The 18859-nt window shown below is 35.4% G+C and overlaps 1 protein-coding gene across 9 annotated transcripts in view; it reads left to right on the plus strand.

The window, feature by feature from the left end:
* The window catches only part of Skint5l (selection and upkeep of intraepithelial T cells 5 like), a 238361-nt gene that overhangs the window by 124160 nt on the left and 95342 nt on the right, over positions 1-18859 (plus strand). For 7 of the 9 annotated variants that reach the window (XM_087551531.1, XM_087551532.1, XM_087551533.1 and 4 more), the window contains 7 exons: positions 1773-1835; positions 4530-4592; positions 7311-7373; positions 10091-10153; positions 12873-12935; positions 15654-15716; positions 18437-18499. In XM_087551531.1, coding sequence (XP_087407657.1) covers positions 1773-1835; positions 4530-4592; positions 7311-7373; positions 10091-10153; positions 12873-12935; positions 15654-15716; positions 18437-18499 — 441 coding nt within the window. The remainder of the gene's footprint in view (positions 1-1772; positions 1836-4529; positions 4593-7310; positions 7374-10090; positions 10154-12872; positions 12936-15653; positions 15717-18436; positions 18500-18859) is intronic. The other 2 variants (XM_087551535.1, XM_087551536.1) reach the window with 1 other exon arrangement.

The raw sequence follows: 18859 nt of genomic DNA on the forward strand, positions 1-18859 counted from the left end.
TTTGCAAAACCAACGGGATACCCCAAACAGACATAGGCTAGAAAGTGTTGGCCAATGCAGTAGTAGAGGCCATTTAACATTCGCAATGGGTAACATGACAAAGGGACAAGGGCAGGAACACTTCACCATGAAGCAGAGCTAGTAGGATCAATGACTCAGAGAGCAGTTGATAGGCGAAGGGAAGATTTGTGACATCAAAAGTCAGATTTTATTTGATGATAAAATTCAATGTACAAAGAACAATGTTTCACTGTAGCTTTAAGATCTTGGGAGAAAAGTTCCAGAGGTAGTAGAAGGTGTACCAAATATATGAAGGTTACAAAAAATATAAAGAAGTGTCGAATCATCATACATAAATAATGATCTCTGGGGTAAACAAAATCTTATGAGCACCGGATGAAAGGAAGCTTTTATTAAGGAATTGATTGTAAGAAATTTACAACTTATAAAATGCAAATTCACAGCCTATTACAGGCTCAGGTACCACCTCTGGCTCAGTGGTACGGTGATAAGCCTGGCCTTGGTTCTAATATTTATTATGAATATATACTCGGTCTTGCTGTATGTAGGAGTATCTATTATCTCCATTAAACTGGTCCTTTGCAGGATGCATTTTTATGTGCAAAGTTATTTAGAAAAGTATTCTGGAGTCTCATGACTCATAATGATTGGTGATTTCAATGGAGTAATTTGGTCAGTAGAAAGACAGATTTGAACAAGACGTCCCCAGGAGAAGTGGATTTCCTACATATAAATAAGAGAAAAAAACTATGTCTCCAGCTGTGTTACCTTAGTGAGTCAAGTGTTACAAAACAGGCAATGATTGCAGGTACAATCAAAACATACGAGGCCTTTTCGGGACATTCATGATATCGATTGTTGAAATTTTTGATGAGCATAGGCTCCCGTAACCAAACGTATAGGCCTACTGACATTGGTCATGCAAGAAGAAATGGTAAGCAAAAGCTTGCACTATGAATTAATGCATGATGCTTATGGCAGTACTGCTTATACTAGTTTAAAGCAAAAGGGTCGATTATTCTACACTAATTATGATTTCAGGGATGAAAAATCTTCATGAGAATCAGATGCAAGATAGGCTTTTACAGGGAACATGTTTTTAGCAATTTGAAAAACCTTAAGTAATACAAGGGGTTAGACTATGAAATGCCCAGAAACCATCCCTCAGTGACTCTACACTGGTGACAACTGTCTAATTTTTAATACTGTTCAGGTTAATATAGTAGGTACTGCTTTACTTAGAAGTATCTGCTATCTGAATGACACCTAAGTGATTTGCAGGATAAATGGTCATGTGCAAATATTTTGGAACAGAAATTTATAGGTCTGTTGAATGAAACTGATTCGTAATTTTAATGGAATAATTTGAGCAGTGGAAAGACAATTTGGAATAGGCCAACCATAGGAGGAGGGTTTTTCTACATATAAAAAATCAACACAATGCCTGTGACTCCAGGTGTGTAACTTTGATGAGTCAAGTTGAAACAATGATTGTAGGACCAAGAGAAAAACATAAGAAATTTTGGTGACATCAAAAGTTGAAAGTTATGCCCAGCCTAGGGCCAAACCTCTAGACGTTTTTTAGCCAAGAAGGAGTAGTGAGCCAAAACTGGCTCTACGAATTAGTGAAAATGTAATGCATGATGTTTAGGCAGTACTGCTTATACTTTTCTAAAGGTTAGCTTTTTAAGCACAAAAGCAGAGTGAATGTTAGAAAGTCACTAATTGAACTAATGATCTTAATCCTTTAGGCATAAATGTTGTGGTAATACAATTTCCTCAAAGGAATGACCCAAGTTCCAATGTGAATCCAGGTATGAATTATGAATATTTCACAATAAAATGGTCTAGGAGAAAATTGAGATAAAATTTAATGCCATTTGTAGGAATTCTGTGCCAATACTCTCCCTACATCACTAAAGAAAATCTGGTCCAGAACAGAGAGAAGATGTCTTACAAAGTATGGAAATATGTCAGTTTCACCAGATAATGGCCAGATATTAGATTCACTATGAACATTATACTTATGAAAATGAGAGTGTTGATTGAAATACGTACATTCGAGTATGTGCTATTCAAAAAATCTTGAAATTCAGTGTTGACAGTTTAAAATGATTACACAGAGATTAGAGGATGTGACAGGATCTCACAGATAAAATAAGTTTTCAATGAGTTAAATCAGTGGGGCAGGAAATTCAAGTGTTTTATTTAAGGACATACGACAATGACATGCCCATAAACTTACTGGGAAGAGAATGTTCACACTCGTGAGGTGCAATGGGCAATAGAAAAGTGATCAAGGTCATATTACATTATGAAATTTAGTGTAATATAGAGTATACTAGAGTCTTCTGCATGTAATGGAGTTATATATGTCATTAAAATCAACCCTCAAGACTGTCAATTATCCAAACACAGAAAGAAATCTGAACTGATTAGCTAAAATCTATAGAAGGAAACAAAATTAAAATTCCAAGAATGATATTTTGTTCATGGCTTCTTCTCAGATCCACAAAGAGTAGATCTTTGGCCCTTCATAAAGACATAAGACAGGTGCTTGAAACTTTGGTACAAGTCATGTAGATTAGAAATATTTATATTAGAAAGTCAGCCTTTGGAAATCCCTTCTATGAGATACATTACAAAAACTTAAAAATTGAGAATGTTGTCAGAATATACAGCCGAGGATAGAGTAAGTCAAGCAATAAGTCCATTACAGCAATGACATTCATTTCTTCTTTTTTATCCATTTGCAAAACCAATGGGATACCCCAAACAGACATAGGCTAGAAAGTGTTGGCCAATGCAGTAGTAGAGGCCATTTAACATTCGCAATGGTTAACATGACAAAGGGACAAGGGCAGGAACGCTTCACCATGAAGCAGAGCTAGTAGGATCAATGACTCAGAGAGCAGTTGATAGGTGAAGGGAAGTTCTGTAACATCAAAAGTCAGATTTAATTTGATGATGAAAATTCACTGTACAAAGGACAATGTTTCACTGTAGCTTTAAGATCTTGGGAGAAAAGTTCCAGAGGTATTAGAAGGTGTACCTAATATATGAAGGTTACAGTAAATATAAAGAAGCATCCCATCATTATAAATAAATAATGATCTCTGGGATAAACAAAATCTTATGAGCACCGGATGAAAGGAAGCTTTTATTAAGGAAATGATTGTAAGAAATTTACAACAACTTATAAAATGCAAATTCTCAGCCAATTACAGGCCCAGAAACCACCTCGGGCTCAGTGGTATGGTGATAAGCCTGGCCTTGGTTCTAATATTTACTATGATTACATACTCGGTCTTGCTGTATGTAGAAGTGTCTATTATCTCCATGACACCTGAGACCTTTGCAGGATACATTTTTATTTGCAAAATTATTTAGAAAAGTATTCTGGGGTCTCATGACTCTTAATGATTGGTGATTTCAATGGAGTAATTTGGGCAGTAGAAAGACAGTTTTGAACAAGCCGTCCCTAGGAGGAGTAGATTTCCTACATATAAATAAGAGAAAAAACTGTTCCTCCAGCTGTGTACCTTAGTGGAGTCAAGGTTACCAAACAGGCAATGATTGCAGGTACAGTCAAAACATACAAGGACTTTTCGGGATATTCATAATATCGATTGTTGAAATTTGTGATGAGCATAGACTCCCGTAACCAAACATATAGGCCTACTGACATTGGTCAGCCAAGAAGAAATTGTAAGCAAAATCTTGCACTATGAATTAATGCATGATGCTTATGGCAGTACTGCTTATACTAATTTAAAGCAAAAGGGGTCGATTATTATACACTAATTATGATTTCAGGGATGAAAAATCCTTCATGAGAATCAGATGCAAGATAGGCTTTTACAGGGAACAGATTTTTAGCAATTTGAAAAACCTTAAGAAATACAAGGGGTTAGACTATGAAATGCCCAGAAACCATCTCTCAGTGACTCTACACTGATGACACATGTCTAATTTTTAATACTGTTCAGGTTAACATATTAGGTACCGCTTTACTTAGAAGTATCTGCTATCTGAATGACACCTAAGTGATATGCAGGATAAACGGTCATGTGAAAATTATTTAGGACAGAAATTTATAGGTCGTTGAATGAAAGCGATTCGTTATGTTAATGGAATAATTTGAGCAGTGGAAAGATAATTTTGAATAGGCCAACCATAGGAGGAGTGGTTTTTCTCCATATAAAAAAATCAGAACAAAGCCTGTGACTCCAGGTGTGTAACTTTGATGAGTCAAATTGAAACAATGATTGTAGGAACTTTTGGTGACATCAAAAGTTGAAAGTAATGCCCAGCCTAGGGCCAAACCTCTAGACGTTTTTTAGCCAAGAAGGAGTAGTGAGCAAAACTAGCTCTACGAATTAGTGAAAATGTAATGCACGATGTTTAGGCAGTACTGCTTATACTTTTCTAAAGGTTAGCTTTTTAAGCACAAAAGCAAACTGAATGTTATAAAGTCACTAATTGAACTATTGATCTTAATCCCTCAGGCATAAATGTTGTGGTAATACAATTTCCTCAAAGGAATGACCCAAGTTCCAATGCGAATTCAGGTATGAATTATGTATACTTCACAATAAAATGGTCTAGGAGAAAATTGAGATAAAATTTAATGCCATTTGTAGGAATTCTGTGCCAATACTCTCTCTATATCACTAAGGAAAATCTAGTCCAGAACAGAGAGAAGATGTCTTACAAAGTATGGAATTATGTCAATTTCACCAGATTATGGCCAGAAGGTAGATTCACTATGAACATTATACTTATGAAAATGAGAGTGTTGATTAAAATACGTACATTCGGGTATGTGCTATTCGAGGACTCTTGGAATTCAGTGTTGACTGTTTAAAATGATTAATCAGAGATTAGAGGATGTGACAGGATCTCACAGATAAAATAAGTTTTCTATGAGTTAAATCAGAGGGACAGGAAATTCAAGTGTTTTATTTAAGGACATACGACAATGACATGCCCGTAAACTTACTGGGAAGAGAATGTTCTCACTCGTGAGGTGCAATGGGCAATAGAAAAGTGATCAAGGTCATAATACATGATGAAATTTCGTGTAATATAGAGTATACTAGAGTCTTCTGCATGTGATGGAGTTATATATGTCATGAAAATCAACCCTCCAGTTTGTGAACTATCCAAACACAGAAAGAACCCTGAACTGATTCGCTAAAATCTATAGAAGGAAACAAAATTAAAATTCCAAGAATGATACTTTGATCATGGTTTCTTCTCAGGTCCACAAAGAGTAGATCTTTGGCCCTTCATAAAGACATATAACAGGTGCTTAAAACTTTGGTACAAGAACAAGTAGATTAGAAATATTTAGATGAGAAAGTCAGCCTTTGGAAATCCCTTCTATGAGATACATTACAAAAACTTTAAAAATTAAGAATGTTATCAGACTATACAGCCAAGGATAGAGTAAATCAACCAATAAGTACATTACAGCAACGACATTCATTTCTTCTTTTTTATCCATTTGCAAAACCAATGGGATACCCCTAACAGACATAGGCTAGAAAGTGTTGGCCAAAGCAGTAGTAGAGGCAATTTAACATTCACAATGGATAACATGACAAAGGGACAAGGGCAGGAACATTTCACCATGAAGCAACGCTAGTAGGATCAATGAATCAGTGAGCAATTGATAGGTGAAGGGAAGTTCTGTGATATCAAAAGTCAGATTTAATTTGATGATGAAAATTCAATGTACAAAGAACAATGTTTCACTGTAGCTTTAAGATCTTGGGAGAAAAGTTCCCGACGTAGTAAAGGTGTACCTAATATATGAAGGTTACAGAAAATATAAAGAAGCTTCCCATCATCATAAATAAATAATGATCTCTGGGGTAAACAAAATCTTATGAGCACCGGATGAAAAGAACCTTTTATTAAGGAATTTATGATAAGAAATTTACAACAACTTATAAAATGCAAATTCTCAGCCTATTACAATCCCAGAAACCATGTCTGGCTCAGTGGTACCGTGATAAGCCTGGTCTTGGTTCTAATATTTACTATGATTACATATTCGGTCTTGTTATATGTAGAAGTGTCTATTATCTCCATGACACCTGAGTCCTTTGCAGGATACATTTTTATGTGCAAAATTATTTAGAAAAGTATTCTGGAGCCTCATGACTCATAATGATTGGTGATTTCAATGGAGTAATTTGGGCAGTAGAAAGATAGTTTTGAACAAGCCGTCCCTAGGAGGAGTAGATTTACTACATAAAAATAAGAGAAAAACTGTGTCTCTAACTGTGTTACCTTAGTGGAGTCAATTGTTACCAAACGCAATGATTGCAGGTACAGTCAAAACATACGAGGCCTTTTCGGGACATTCATGATATCGATTGTTGAAATTTTTGATGAGCATAGGCTCCCGTACCTAAACATATAGGCCTACTGACATTGGTCAGCCAAGAAGAGTGGTAAGCAAAACCTTGCACTATGAATTAATGCATGATGCATATGGCAGTACTTCTTATACTAGTTTATAGCAAAAGGGGTCGATTATTCTACACAAATTATGATTTCAGGGATGAAAAATCCTTCATGAGAATCAGATGCAAGATAAGCTTTTACAGGGAACAGATATTTAGCAATTTGAAAAACCTTAAGAAATACAAGGGGTTAGACTACGAAATACCCAGAAACCATCCCTCAGTGACTCTACACTGATGACACCTGTCTAATTTTTAATACTGTTCAGGTTAACATATTAGGTACTGCTTTACTTAGAAGTATCTGCTATCTGTATGACACCTAAGTGAATTGCAGGATAAACGGTCATGTGCAAATTATTTAGAACAGAAATTTATAGGTCTGTTGAATGAAAGTGATTCGTTATTTTAAAGGAATAGTTTGAGCAGTGGAAAGACAATTTGGAATAGGCCAACCATAGGAGGAGGGTTTTTCTACATATAAAAAAAAATAAACAGGACAAAGCCTGTGACTCCAGGTGTGTAACTTTTATGAGTCAAGTTGAAGCAATGATTGTAGGACCAAGAGAAAAACATAAGACCTTTGGGTGACATCAAAAGTTGACAGTTATGACCAGCCTAGGGCCACACCTCTTGACTTTGGTTAGCCAAGAAGGAATAGTGAGCCAAATCTAGCAATACAAATTAGGGAAAATGTAATGCATGATGTTTAGGCAGTACTGCTTATACTTTTCTAAAGGATAGCGTTTTAAGCACAAAAGCAAACTGAATGTTATAAAGTCACTAATTGAACTAATGATCTTACTCCCTTAGGCATAAATGATGTGTTAATGCAATTATGTCAAAGGAATGACCCAAGTTCCAATGCGAATCCAGGTATGAATTATGAATATTTCACAATAAAATGGTCTAGGAGAAAATTGAGATAAAATTTAATGCCATTTGTAGGAATTCTGTGTCAATACTCTCCCTAGATCACTAAAAAATCTGGTTCATGACAGAGAGAAGATGTCTCACAAAGTATGGAAATATGTCAGTTTCACCAGATAATGGCCAGAAATTAGATTCACTATGAAAATTATACTTATGAAAATGAGAGTGTTGATTGAAATATGTACATTAGAGTATGTGCTATTCGAGGAATCTTGAAATTCAGTGTTGACAGTTTAAAATGATTAATCAGAGATTAGAGGATGTGACAGGATCTCACAGATAAAATAAGTTTTCTATGAGTTAAATCAGAGGGACAGGAAATTCAAGTGTTTTATTTAAGGACATACGACAATGACATGCCCGTAAACTTACTGGGAAGAGAATGTTCTCACTCGTGAGGTGCAATGGGCAATAGAAAAGTGATCAAGGTCATAATACATGATGAAATTTCGTGTAATATAGAGTATACTAGAGTCTTCTGCATGTGATGGAGTTATATATGTCATGAAAATCAACCCTCCAGTTTGTGAACTATCCAAACACAGAAAGAACCCTGAACTGATTCGCTAAAATCTATAGAAGGAAACAAAATTAAAATTCCAAGAATGATACTTTGATCATGGTTTCTTCTCAGGTCCACAAAGAGTAGATCTTTGGCCCTTCATAAAGGCATATAACAGGTGCTTAAAACTTTGGTACAAGAACAAGTAGATTAGAAATATTTAGATGAGAAAGTCAGCCTTTGGAAATCCCTTCTATGAGATACATAACAAAAACTTTAAAAATTAAGAATGTTATCAGACTATACAGCCAAGGATAGAGTAAATCAACCAATAAGTACATTACAGCAACGACATTCATTTCTTCTTTTTTATCCATTTGCAAAACCAATGGGATACCCCTAACAGACATAGGCTAGAAAGTGTTGGCCAAAGCAGTAGTAGAGGCAATTTAACATTCACAATGGATAACATGACAAAGGGACAAGGGCAGGAACATTTCACCATGAAGCAACGCTAGTAGGATCAATGACTCAGTGAGCAATTGATAGGTGAAGGGAAGTTCTGTGATATCAAAAGTCAGATTTAATTTGATGATGAAAATTCAATGTACAAAGAACAATGTTTCACTGTAGCTTTAAGATCTTGGGAGAAAAGTTCCCGACGTAGTATAAGGTGTACCTAATATATGAAGGTTACAGAAAATATAAAGAAGCTTCCCATCATCATAAATAAATAATGATCTCTGGGGTAAACAAAATCTTATGAGCACCGGATGAAAAGAACCTTTTATTAAGGAATTTATGATAAGAAATTTACAACAACTTATAAAATGCAAATTCTCAGCCTATTACAATCCCAGAAACCATGTCTGGCTCAGTGGTACCGTGATAAGCCTGGTCTTGGTTCTAATATTTACTATGATTACATATTCGGTCTTGTTATATGTAGAAGTGTCTATTATCTCCATGACACCTGAGTCCTTTGCAGGATACATTTTTATGTGCAAAATTATTTAGAAAAGTATTCTGGAGCCTCATGACTCATAATGATTGGTGATTTCAATGGAGTAATTTGGGCAGTAGAAAGATAGTTTTGAACAAGCCGTCCCTAGGAGGAGTAGATTTACTACATAAAAATAAGAGAAAAACTGTGTCTCTAACTGTGTTACCTTAGTGGAGTCAATTGTTACCAAACGCAATGATTGCAGGTACAGTCAAAACATACGAGGCCTTTTCGGGACATTCATGATATCGATTGTTGAAATTTTTGATGAGCATAGGCTCCCGTACCTAAACATATAGGCCTACTGACATTGGTCAGCCAAGAAGAGTGGTAAGCAAAACCTTGCACTATGAATTAATGCATGATGCATATGGCAGTACTTCTTATACTAGTTTATAGCAAAAGGGGTCGATTATTCTACACAAATTATGATTTCAGGGATGAAAAATCCTTCATGAGAATCAGATGCAAGATAAGCTTTTACAGGGAACAGATATTTAGCAATTTGAAAAACCTTAAGAAATACAAGGGGTTAGACTACGAAATACCCAGAAACCATCCCTCAGTGACTCTACACTGATGACACCTGTCTAATTTTTAATACTGTTCAGGTTAACATATTAGGTACTGCTTTACTTAGAAGTATCTGCTATCTGTATGACACCTAAGTGAATTGCAGGATAAACGGTCATGTGCAAATTATTTAGAACAGAAATTTATAGGTCTGTTGAATGAAAGTGATTCGTTATTTTAAAGGAATAGTTTGAGCAGTGGAAAGACAATTTGGAATAGGCCAACCATAGGAGGAGGGTTTTTCTACATATAAAAAAAAATAAACAGGACAAAGCCTGTGACTCCAGGTGTGTAACTTTTATGAGTCAAGTTGAAGCAATGATTGTAGGACCAAGAGAAAAACATAAGACCTTTGGGTGACATCAAAAGTTGACAGTTATGACCAGCCTAGGGCCACACCTCTTGACTTTGGTTAGCCAAGAAGGAATAGTGAGCCAAATCTAGCAATACAAATTAGGGAAAATGTAATGCATGATGTTTAGGCAGTACTGCTTATACTTTTCTAAAGGATAGCGTTTTAAGCACAAAAGCAAACTGAATGTTATAAAGTCACTAATTGAACTAATGATCTTAATCCCTTAGGCATAAATGATGTGTTAATGCAATTATGTCAAAGGAATGACCCAAGTTCCAATGCGAATCCAGGTATGAATTATGAATATTTCACAATAAAATGGTCTAGGAGAAAATTGAGATAAAATTTAATTCCATTTGTAGGAATTCTGTGTCAATACTCTCCCTAGATCACTAAAAAAATCTGGTTCATGACAGAGAGAAGATGTCTCACAAAGTATGGAAATATGTCAGTTTCACCAGATAATGGCCAGAAATTAGATTCACTATGAAAATTATACTTATGAAAATGAGAGTGTTGATTGAAATATGTACATTAGAGTATGTGCTATTCGAGGAATCTTGAAATTCAGTGTTGACATTTTAAAATGATTAATCAGAGATTAGAGGATGTGACAGGGTCTCACAGATAAAATAAGTTTTCTATGAGTTAAATCAGTGGGACAGGAAATTCAAGTGTTTTATTTAAGGACATACGAAAATGACATGCCCATAAACTTACTGGGAAGAGAATGTTCCCATCGTGAGGTGCAATGGGAAATATAAAAGTGGTCAAGGTTATAATACATGATGAAATTTCGTGTAATATAGAGTATACTAGAGTCTTCTGCATGTGATGGAGTTATATATGTCATGAAAATCAACCCTCGAGTTTGTGAATTATCCAAACACATAAAGAACCCTGAACTGATTCGCTAAAATCTATAGACGGAAACAAAATTAAAATTCCAAGAATGATGCTTTGATCATGGTTTCTTCTCAGTTCCACAAGGAGTAGATCTTTGGCCCTTCATAAAGACATATGACAGGTGCTTAAAACTTTGGTACAAGAACAAGTAGATTAGAAATATTTAGATGAGAAAGTCAGCCTTTGGAAATCCCTTCTATGAGATACATTACAAAAACTTTAAAAATTAAGAATGTTATCAGACTATACAGCCGAGTATGGAGTAAATCAACCAATAAGTACATTACAGCAATGACATTCATTTCTTCTTTTTTATCCATTTGCAAAACCAATGGGATACCCCTAACAGACATAGGCTAGAAAGTGTTGGCCAATGCAGTAGTAGAGGCCATTTAACATTCGCAATGGGTAACATGAAAAAGGGACAAGGGCAGGAACACTTCACCATGAAGCAGAGCTAGTAGGATCAATGACTCAGAGAGCAGTTGATAGGTGAAGGGAATTTCTGTGACATCAAAAGTCAGATTTAATTTGATGATGAAAATTAAATGTACAAAGAACAATGTTTCACTGTAGCTTTAAGATCTTGGGAGAAAAGTTCCCGATGTAGTATAAGGTGTACCTAATATATGAAGGTTACAGAAAATATAAAGAAGCGTCCCATCATCATAAATAAATAATGAACTCCGGGGTAAACAAAATCTTATGAGCACCGGATGAAAAGAAGCTTTTATCAAGGAATTTATTATAAGAAATTTACAACAACTTATAAAATGCAATTTCTCAGCCATTTACAAGCCCAGAAACCACGTCTGGCTCAGTGGTACGGTGATAAGACTGGTCTTGGTTCTAATATTTACTATGATTACATATTCGGTCTTGTTATATGTAGAAGTGTCTATTATCTCCATGACACCTGAGTACTTTGCAGGATACATTTTTATGTGCAAAATTATTTAGAAATGTATTCTGGAGTCTCATGACTCATAATGATTGGTGATTTCAATGGAGTAATTTGGGCAGTAGAAAGACAGTTTTGAACAAGCCGTCCCTAGGAGGAGTAGATTTCCTACATAAAAATAAGAGAAAAAACTGTGTCTCTAACTGTGTTACCCTAGTGGAGTCAAGTGTTACCAAACGCAATGATTGCAGGTACTGTCAAAACATACGAGGCCTTTTCGGGACATTCATGATATCGATTGTTGAAATTTTTGATGAGCATAGGCTCCCGTAACCAAACGCATAGGCCTACTGACATTGGTCAGGCAAGATGAAGTGGTAAGCAAAACCTTGCACTAAGAATTAATGCATGATGATTATGGCAGTACTGCTTATACTAGTTTAAAGCAAACGGGGTCGATTCTTCTACACTAATTATGATTTCAGGGATGAAAAATCCTTCATGAGAATCAGAAGCTAGATAGGCTTTTACAGGGAACAGATTTTTAGCAATTTGAAAAACCTTAAGAAATACAAGGGGTTAGACAACGAAATGCCCAGAAACCATCCCTCAGTGACTCTACACTGATGACACCTGTCTAATTTTTAATACTGTTCAGGTTAACATATTAGGTAATGCTTTACTTAGAAGTATCTGCTATCTGTATGACACCTAAGTGAATTGCAGGACAAACGGTCATGTGCAAATTATTTAGAACAGAAATTTATAGGTCTGTTGAATGAAAGTGATTCGTTATTTTAAAGGAATAGTTTGAGCAGTGGAAAGACAATTTGGAATAGGCCAACCATAGGAGGAGGGTTTTTCTACATATAAAAAAAAATAAACAGGACAAAGCCTGTGACTCCAGGTGTGTAACTTTGATGAGTCAAGTTGAAACAATGATTGTAGGACCAAGAGAAAAACATAAGACCTTTGGGTGACATCAAAAGTTGACAGTTATGACCAGCCTAGGGCCACACCTCTTGACTTTGGTTAGCCAAGAAGGAATAGTGAGCCAAATCTAGCAATACGAATTAGGGAAAATGTAATGCATGATGTTTAGGCAGTACTGCTTATACTTTTCTAAAGGATAGCGTTTTAAGTACAAAAGCAAACTGAATGTTATAAAGTCACTAATTGAACTAATGATCTTACTCCCTTAGGCATAAATGATGTGTTAATGCAATTATGTCAAAGGAATGACCCAAGTTCCAATGCGAATCCAGGTATGAATTATGAATATTTCACAATAAAATGGTCTAGGAGAAAATTGAGATAAAATTTAATGCCATTTGTAGGAATTCTGTGTCAATACTCTCCCTAGATCACTAAAAAAATCTGGTTCATGACAGAGAGAAGATGTCTCACAAAGTATGGAAATATGTCAGTTTCACCAGATAATGGCCAGAAATTAGATTCACTATGAAAATTATACTTATGAAAATGAGAGTGTTGATTGAAATATGTACATTAGAGTATGTGCTATTCGAGGAATCTTGAAATTCAGTGTTGACAGTTTAAAATGATTAATCAGAGATTAGAGGATGTGACAGGATCTCACAGATAAAATAAGTTTTCTATGAGTTAAATCAGAGGGACAAGAAATTCAAGTGTTTTATTTAAGGACATACGACAATGACATGCCCGTAAACTTACTGGGAAGAGAATGTTCTCACTCGTGAGGTGCAATGGGCAATAGAAAAGTGATCAAGGTCATAATACATGATGAAATTTCGTGTAATATAGAGTATACTAGAGTCTTCTGCATGTGATGGAGTTATATATGTCATGAAAATCAACCCTCCAGTTTGTGAACTATCCAAACACAGAAAGAACCCTGAACTGATTCGCTAAAATCTATAGAAGGAAACAAAATTAAAATTCCAAGAATGATACTTTGATCATGGTTTCTTCTCAGGTCCACAAAGAGTAGATCTTTGGCCCTTCATAAAGACATATAACAGGTGCTTAAAACTTTGGTACAAGAACAAGTAGATTAGAAATATTTAGATGAGAAAGTCAGCCTTTGGAAATCCCTTCTATGAGATACATTACAAAAACTTTAAAAATTAAGAATGTTATCAGACTATACAGCCAAGGATAGAGTAAATCAACCAATAAGTACATTACAGCAACGACATTCATTTCTTCTTTTTTATCCATTTGCAAAACCAATGGGATACCCCTAACAGACATAGGCTAGAAAGTGTTGGCCAAAGCAGTAGTAGAGGCAATTTAACATTCACAATGGATAACATGACAAAGGGACAAGGGCAGGAACATTTCACCATGAAGCAACGCTAGTAGGATCAATGAATCAGTGAGCAATTGATAGGTGAAGGGATGTTCTGTGATATCAAAAGTCAGATTTAATTTGATGATGAAAATTCAATGTACAAAGAACAATGTTTCACTGTAGCTTTAAGATCTTGGGAGAAAAGTTCCTGACGTAGTATAAGGTGTACCTAATATATGAAGGTTACAGAAAATATAAAGAAGCTTCCCATCATCATAAATAAATAATGATCTCTGGGGTAAACAAAATCTTATGAGCACCGGATGAAAAGAACCTTTTATTAAGGAATTTATGATAAGAAATTTACAACAACTTATAAAATGCAAATTCTCAGCCTATTACAATCCCAGAAACCATGTCTGGCTCAGTGGTACCGTGATAAGCCTGGTCTTGCTTATAATATTTACTATGATTACATATTCGGTCTTGTTATATGTAGAAGTGTCTATTATCTCCATGACACCTGAGTCCTTTGCAGGATACATTTTTATGTGCAAAATTATTTAGAAAAGTATTCTGGAGCCTCATGACTCATAATGATTGGTGATTTCAATGGAGTAATTTGGGCAGTAGAAAGATAGTTTTGAACAAGCCGTCCCTAGGAGGAGTAGATTTACTACATAAAAATAAGAGAAAAACTGTGTCTCTAACTGTGTTACCTTAATGGAGTCAAATGTTACCAAACGCAATGATTGCAGGTACAGTCAAAACATACGAGGCCTTTTCGGGACATTCATGATATCGATTGTTGAAATTTTTGATGAGCATAGGCTCCCGTACCTAAACATATAGGCCTACTGACATTTGTCAGCCAAGAAGAGTGGTAAGCAAAACCTTGCACTATGAATTAATGCATGATGCATATGGCAGTACTTCTTATACTAGTTTATAGCAAAAGGGGTCGATTATTCTACACTAATTATGATTTCAGGGATGAAAAATCCTTCATGAGAATCAGATGCAAGATAAGCTTTTACAGGGAACAGATATTTAGCAATTTGAAAAACCTTAAGAAATACAAGGGGTTAGACTACGAAATACCCAGAAACCATCCCTCAGTGACTCTACACTGATGACACCTGTCTAATTTTTAATACTGTTCAGGTTAACATATTAGGTACTGCTTTACTTAGAAGTATCTGCTATCTGTATGACACCTAAGTGAATTGCAGGATAAACGGTCATGTGCAAATTATTTAGAACAGAAATTTATAGGTCTGTTGAATGAAAGTGATTCGTTATTTTAAAGGAATAGTTTGAGCAGTGGAAAGACAATTTGGAATAGGCCAACCATAGGAGGAGGGTTTTTCTACATATAAAAAAAAATAAACAGGACAAAGCCTGTGACTCCAGGTGTGTAACTTTTATGAGTCAAGTTGAAGCAATGATTGTAGGACCAAGAGAAAAACATAAGACCTTTGGGTGACATCAAAAGTTGACAGTTATGACCAGCCTAGGGCCACACCTCTTGACTTTGGTTAGCCAAGAAGGAATAGTGAGCCAATTCTAGCAATACGAATTAGGGAAAATGTAATGCATGATGTTTAGGCAGTACTGCTTATACTTTTCTAAAGGATAGCGTTTTAAGCACAAAAGCAAACTGAATGTTATAAAGTCACTAATTGAACTAATGATCTTACTCCCTTAGGCATAAATGATGTGTTAATGCAATTATGTCAAAGGAATGACCCAAGTTCCAATGCGAATCCAGGTATGAATTATGAATATTTCACAATAAAATGGTCTAGGAGAAAATTGAGATAAAATTTAATGCCATTTGTAGGAATTCTGTGTCAATACTCTCCCTAGATCACTAAAAAAATCTGGTTCATGACAGAGAGAAGATGTCTCACAAAGTATGGAAATATGTCAGTTTCACCAGATCATGGCCAGAAATTAGATTCACTATGAAAATTATACTTATGAAAATGAGAGTGTTGATTGAAATATGTACATTAGAGTATGTGCTATTCGAGGAATCTTGAAATTCAGTGTTGACAGTTTAAAATGATTAATCAGAGATTAGAGGATGTGACAGGATCTCACAGATAAAATAAGTTTTCTATGAGTTAAATCAGTGGGACAGGAAATTCAAGTGTTTTATTTAAGGACATACGACAATGACATGCCCATAAACTTACTGGGAAGAGAATGTTCACAGTCGTGAGGTGAAATGGGAAATATAAAAGTGGTCAAGGTTATAATACATGATGAAATTTCGTGTAATATAGAGTATACTAGAGTCTTCTGCATGTGATGGAGTTATATATGTCATGAAAATCAACCCTCGATTTTGTGAATTATCCAAACACATAAAGAACCCTGAACTGATTCGCTAAAATCTATAGACGGAAACAAAATTAAAATTCCAAGAATGATGCTTTGATCATGGTTTCTTCTCAGTTCCACAAGGAGTAGATCTTTGGCCCTTCATAAAGACATATGACAGGTGCTTAAAACTTTGGTACAAGAACAAGTAGATTAGAAATATTTAGATGAGAAAGTCAGCCTTTGGAAATCCCTTCTATGAGATACATTACAAAAACTTTAAAAATTAAGAATGTTATCAGACTATACAGCCGAGTATGGAGTAAATCAACCAATAAGTACATTACAGCAACGACATTCATTTCTTCTTTTTTATCCATTTGCAAAACCAATGGGATACCCCTAACAGACATAGGCTAGAAAGTGTTGGCCAATGCAGTAGTAGAGGCCATTTAACATTCGCAATGGGTAACATGAAAAAGGGACAAGGGCAGGAACACTTCACCATGAAGCAGAGCTAGTAGGATCAATGACTCAGAGAGCAGTTGATAGGTGAAGGGAAGTTCTGTGACATCAAAAGTCAGATTTAATTTGATGATGAAAATTAAATGTACAAAGAACAATGTTTCACTGTAGCTTTAAGATCTTGGGAGAAAAGTTCCCGATGTAGTATAAGGTGTACCTAATATATGAAGGTTACAGAAAATATAAAGAAGCGTCCCATCATCATAAATAAATAATGAACTCCGGGGTAAACAAAATCTTATGAGCACCGGATGAAAAGAAGCTTTTATCAAGGAATTTATTATAAGAAATTTACAACAACTTATAAAATGCAATTTCTCAGCCATTTACAAGCCCAGAAACCACGTCTGGCTCAGTGGTACGGTGATAAGACTGGTCTTGGTTCTAATATTTACTATGATTACATATTCGGTCTTGTTATATGTAGAAGTGTCTATTATCTCCATGACACCTGAGTACTTTGCAGGATACATTTTTATGTGCAAAATTATTTAGAAATGTATTCTGGAGTCTCATGACTCATAATGATTGGTGATTTCAATGGAGTAATTTGGGCAGTAGAAAGACAGATTTGAACAAGCCGTCCCTAGGAGGAGTAGATTTCCTACATAAAAATAAGAGAAAAAACTGTGTCTCTAACTGTGTTACCCTAGTGGAGTCAAGTGTTACCAAACGCAATGATTGCAGGTACTGTCAAAACATACGAGGCCTTTTCGGGACATTCATGATATCGATTGTTGAAATTTTTGATGAGCATAGGCTCCCGTAACCAAACGCATAGGCCTACTGACATTGGTCAGGCAAGATGAAGTGGTAAGCAAAACCTTGCACTAAGAATTAATGCATGATGATTATGGCAGTACTGCTTATAGTAGTTTAAAGCAAACAGGGTCGATTCTTCTACACTAATTATGATTTCAGGGATGAAAAATCCTTCATGAGAATCAGATGCAAGATAGGCTTTTACAGGGAACAGATTTTTAGCAATTTGAAAAACCTTAAGAAATACAAGGGGTTAGACTATGAAATGCCCAGAAACCGTCCCTCAGTGACTCTACACTGATGACACCTGTCTAATTTTTAATACTGTTCAGGTTAACATATTAGGTACTGCTTTACTTAGAAGTATCTGCTATCTGTATGACACCTAAGTGAATTGCAGGACAAACGGTCATGTGCAAATTATTTAGAACAGAAATTTATAGGTCTGTTGAATGAAAGTGATTCGTTATTTTAAAGGAATAGTTTGAGCAGTGGAAAGACAATTTGGAATAGGCCAACCATAGGAGGAGGGTTTTTCTACATATAAAAAAAAATAAACAGGACAAAGCCTGTGACTCCAGGTGTGTAACTTTGATGAGTCAAGTTGAAACAATGATTGTAGGACCAAGAGAAAAACATAAGACCTTTGGGTGACATCAAAAGTTGACAGTTATGACCAGCCTAGGGCCACACCTCTTGACTTTGGTTAGCCAAGAAGGAATAGTGAGCCAAATCTAGCAATACGAATTAGGGAAAATGTAATGCATGATGTTTAGGCAGTACTTCTTATACTTTTCTAAAGGATAGCTTTTTAAGCACAAAAGCAAACTGAATGTTATAAAGTCACTAATTGAACTAATGATCTTAATCCCTTAGGCATAAATGATGTGTTAATGCAATTCTGTCAAAGGAATGACCCAAGTTCCAATGCGAATCCAGGTATGAATTATGAATATTTCACAATAAAATGGTCTAGGAGAAAGTTGAGATAAAATTTAAGGCCATTTGTAGGAATTCTGTGCCAATACTCTCCCTAGATCACTAAAAAAATCTGGTTCAGAACAGAGAGAAGATGTCTTACAAAGTAGGGAAATATGTCAGTTTCACCAGAAATGGCCAGAAATTACATTCACTATGAACATTATACTTATGAAAATGAGAGTGTTGATTGAAATATGTACATTCGAGTATGTGCTATTCGAGGAATCTTGAAATTCAGTGTTGACTGTTTAAAATGATTAATCAGAGATTGGAGGATGTGACAGGATCTCACAGATAAAATAAGTTTTCTATGAGTTA

Source organism: Rattus norvegicus, chromosome 5 (genome assembly GCF_021556685.1).
Source record: "Rattus norvegicus strain SHRSP/BbbUtx chromosome 5, alternate assembly SHRSP_T2T, whole genome shotgun sequence".
NCBI lineage: Eukaryota > Metazoa > Chordata > Mammalia > Rodentia > Muridae > Rattus > Rattus norvegicus.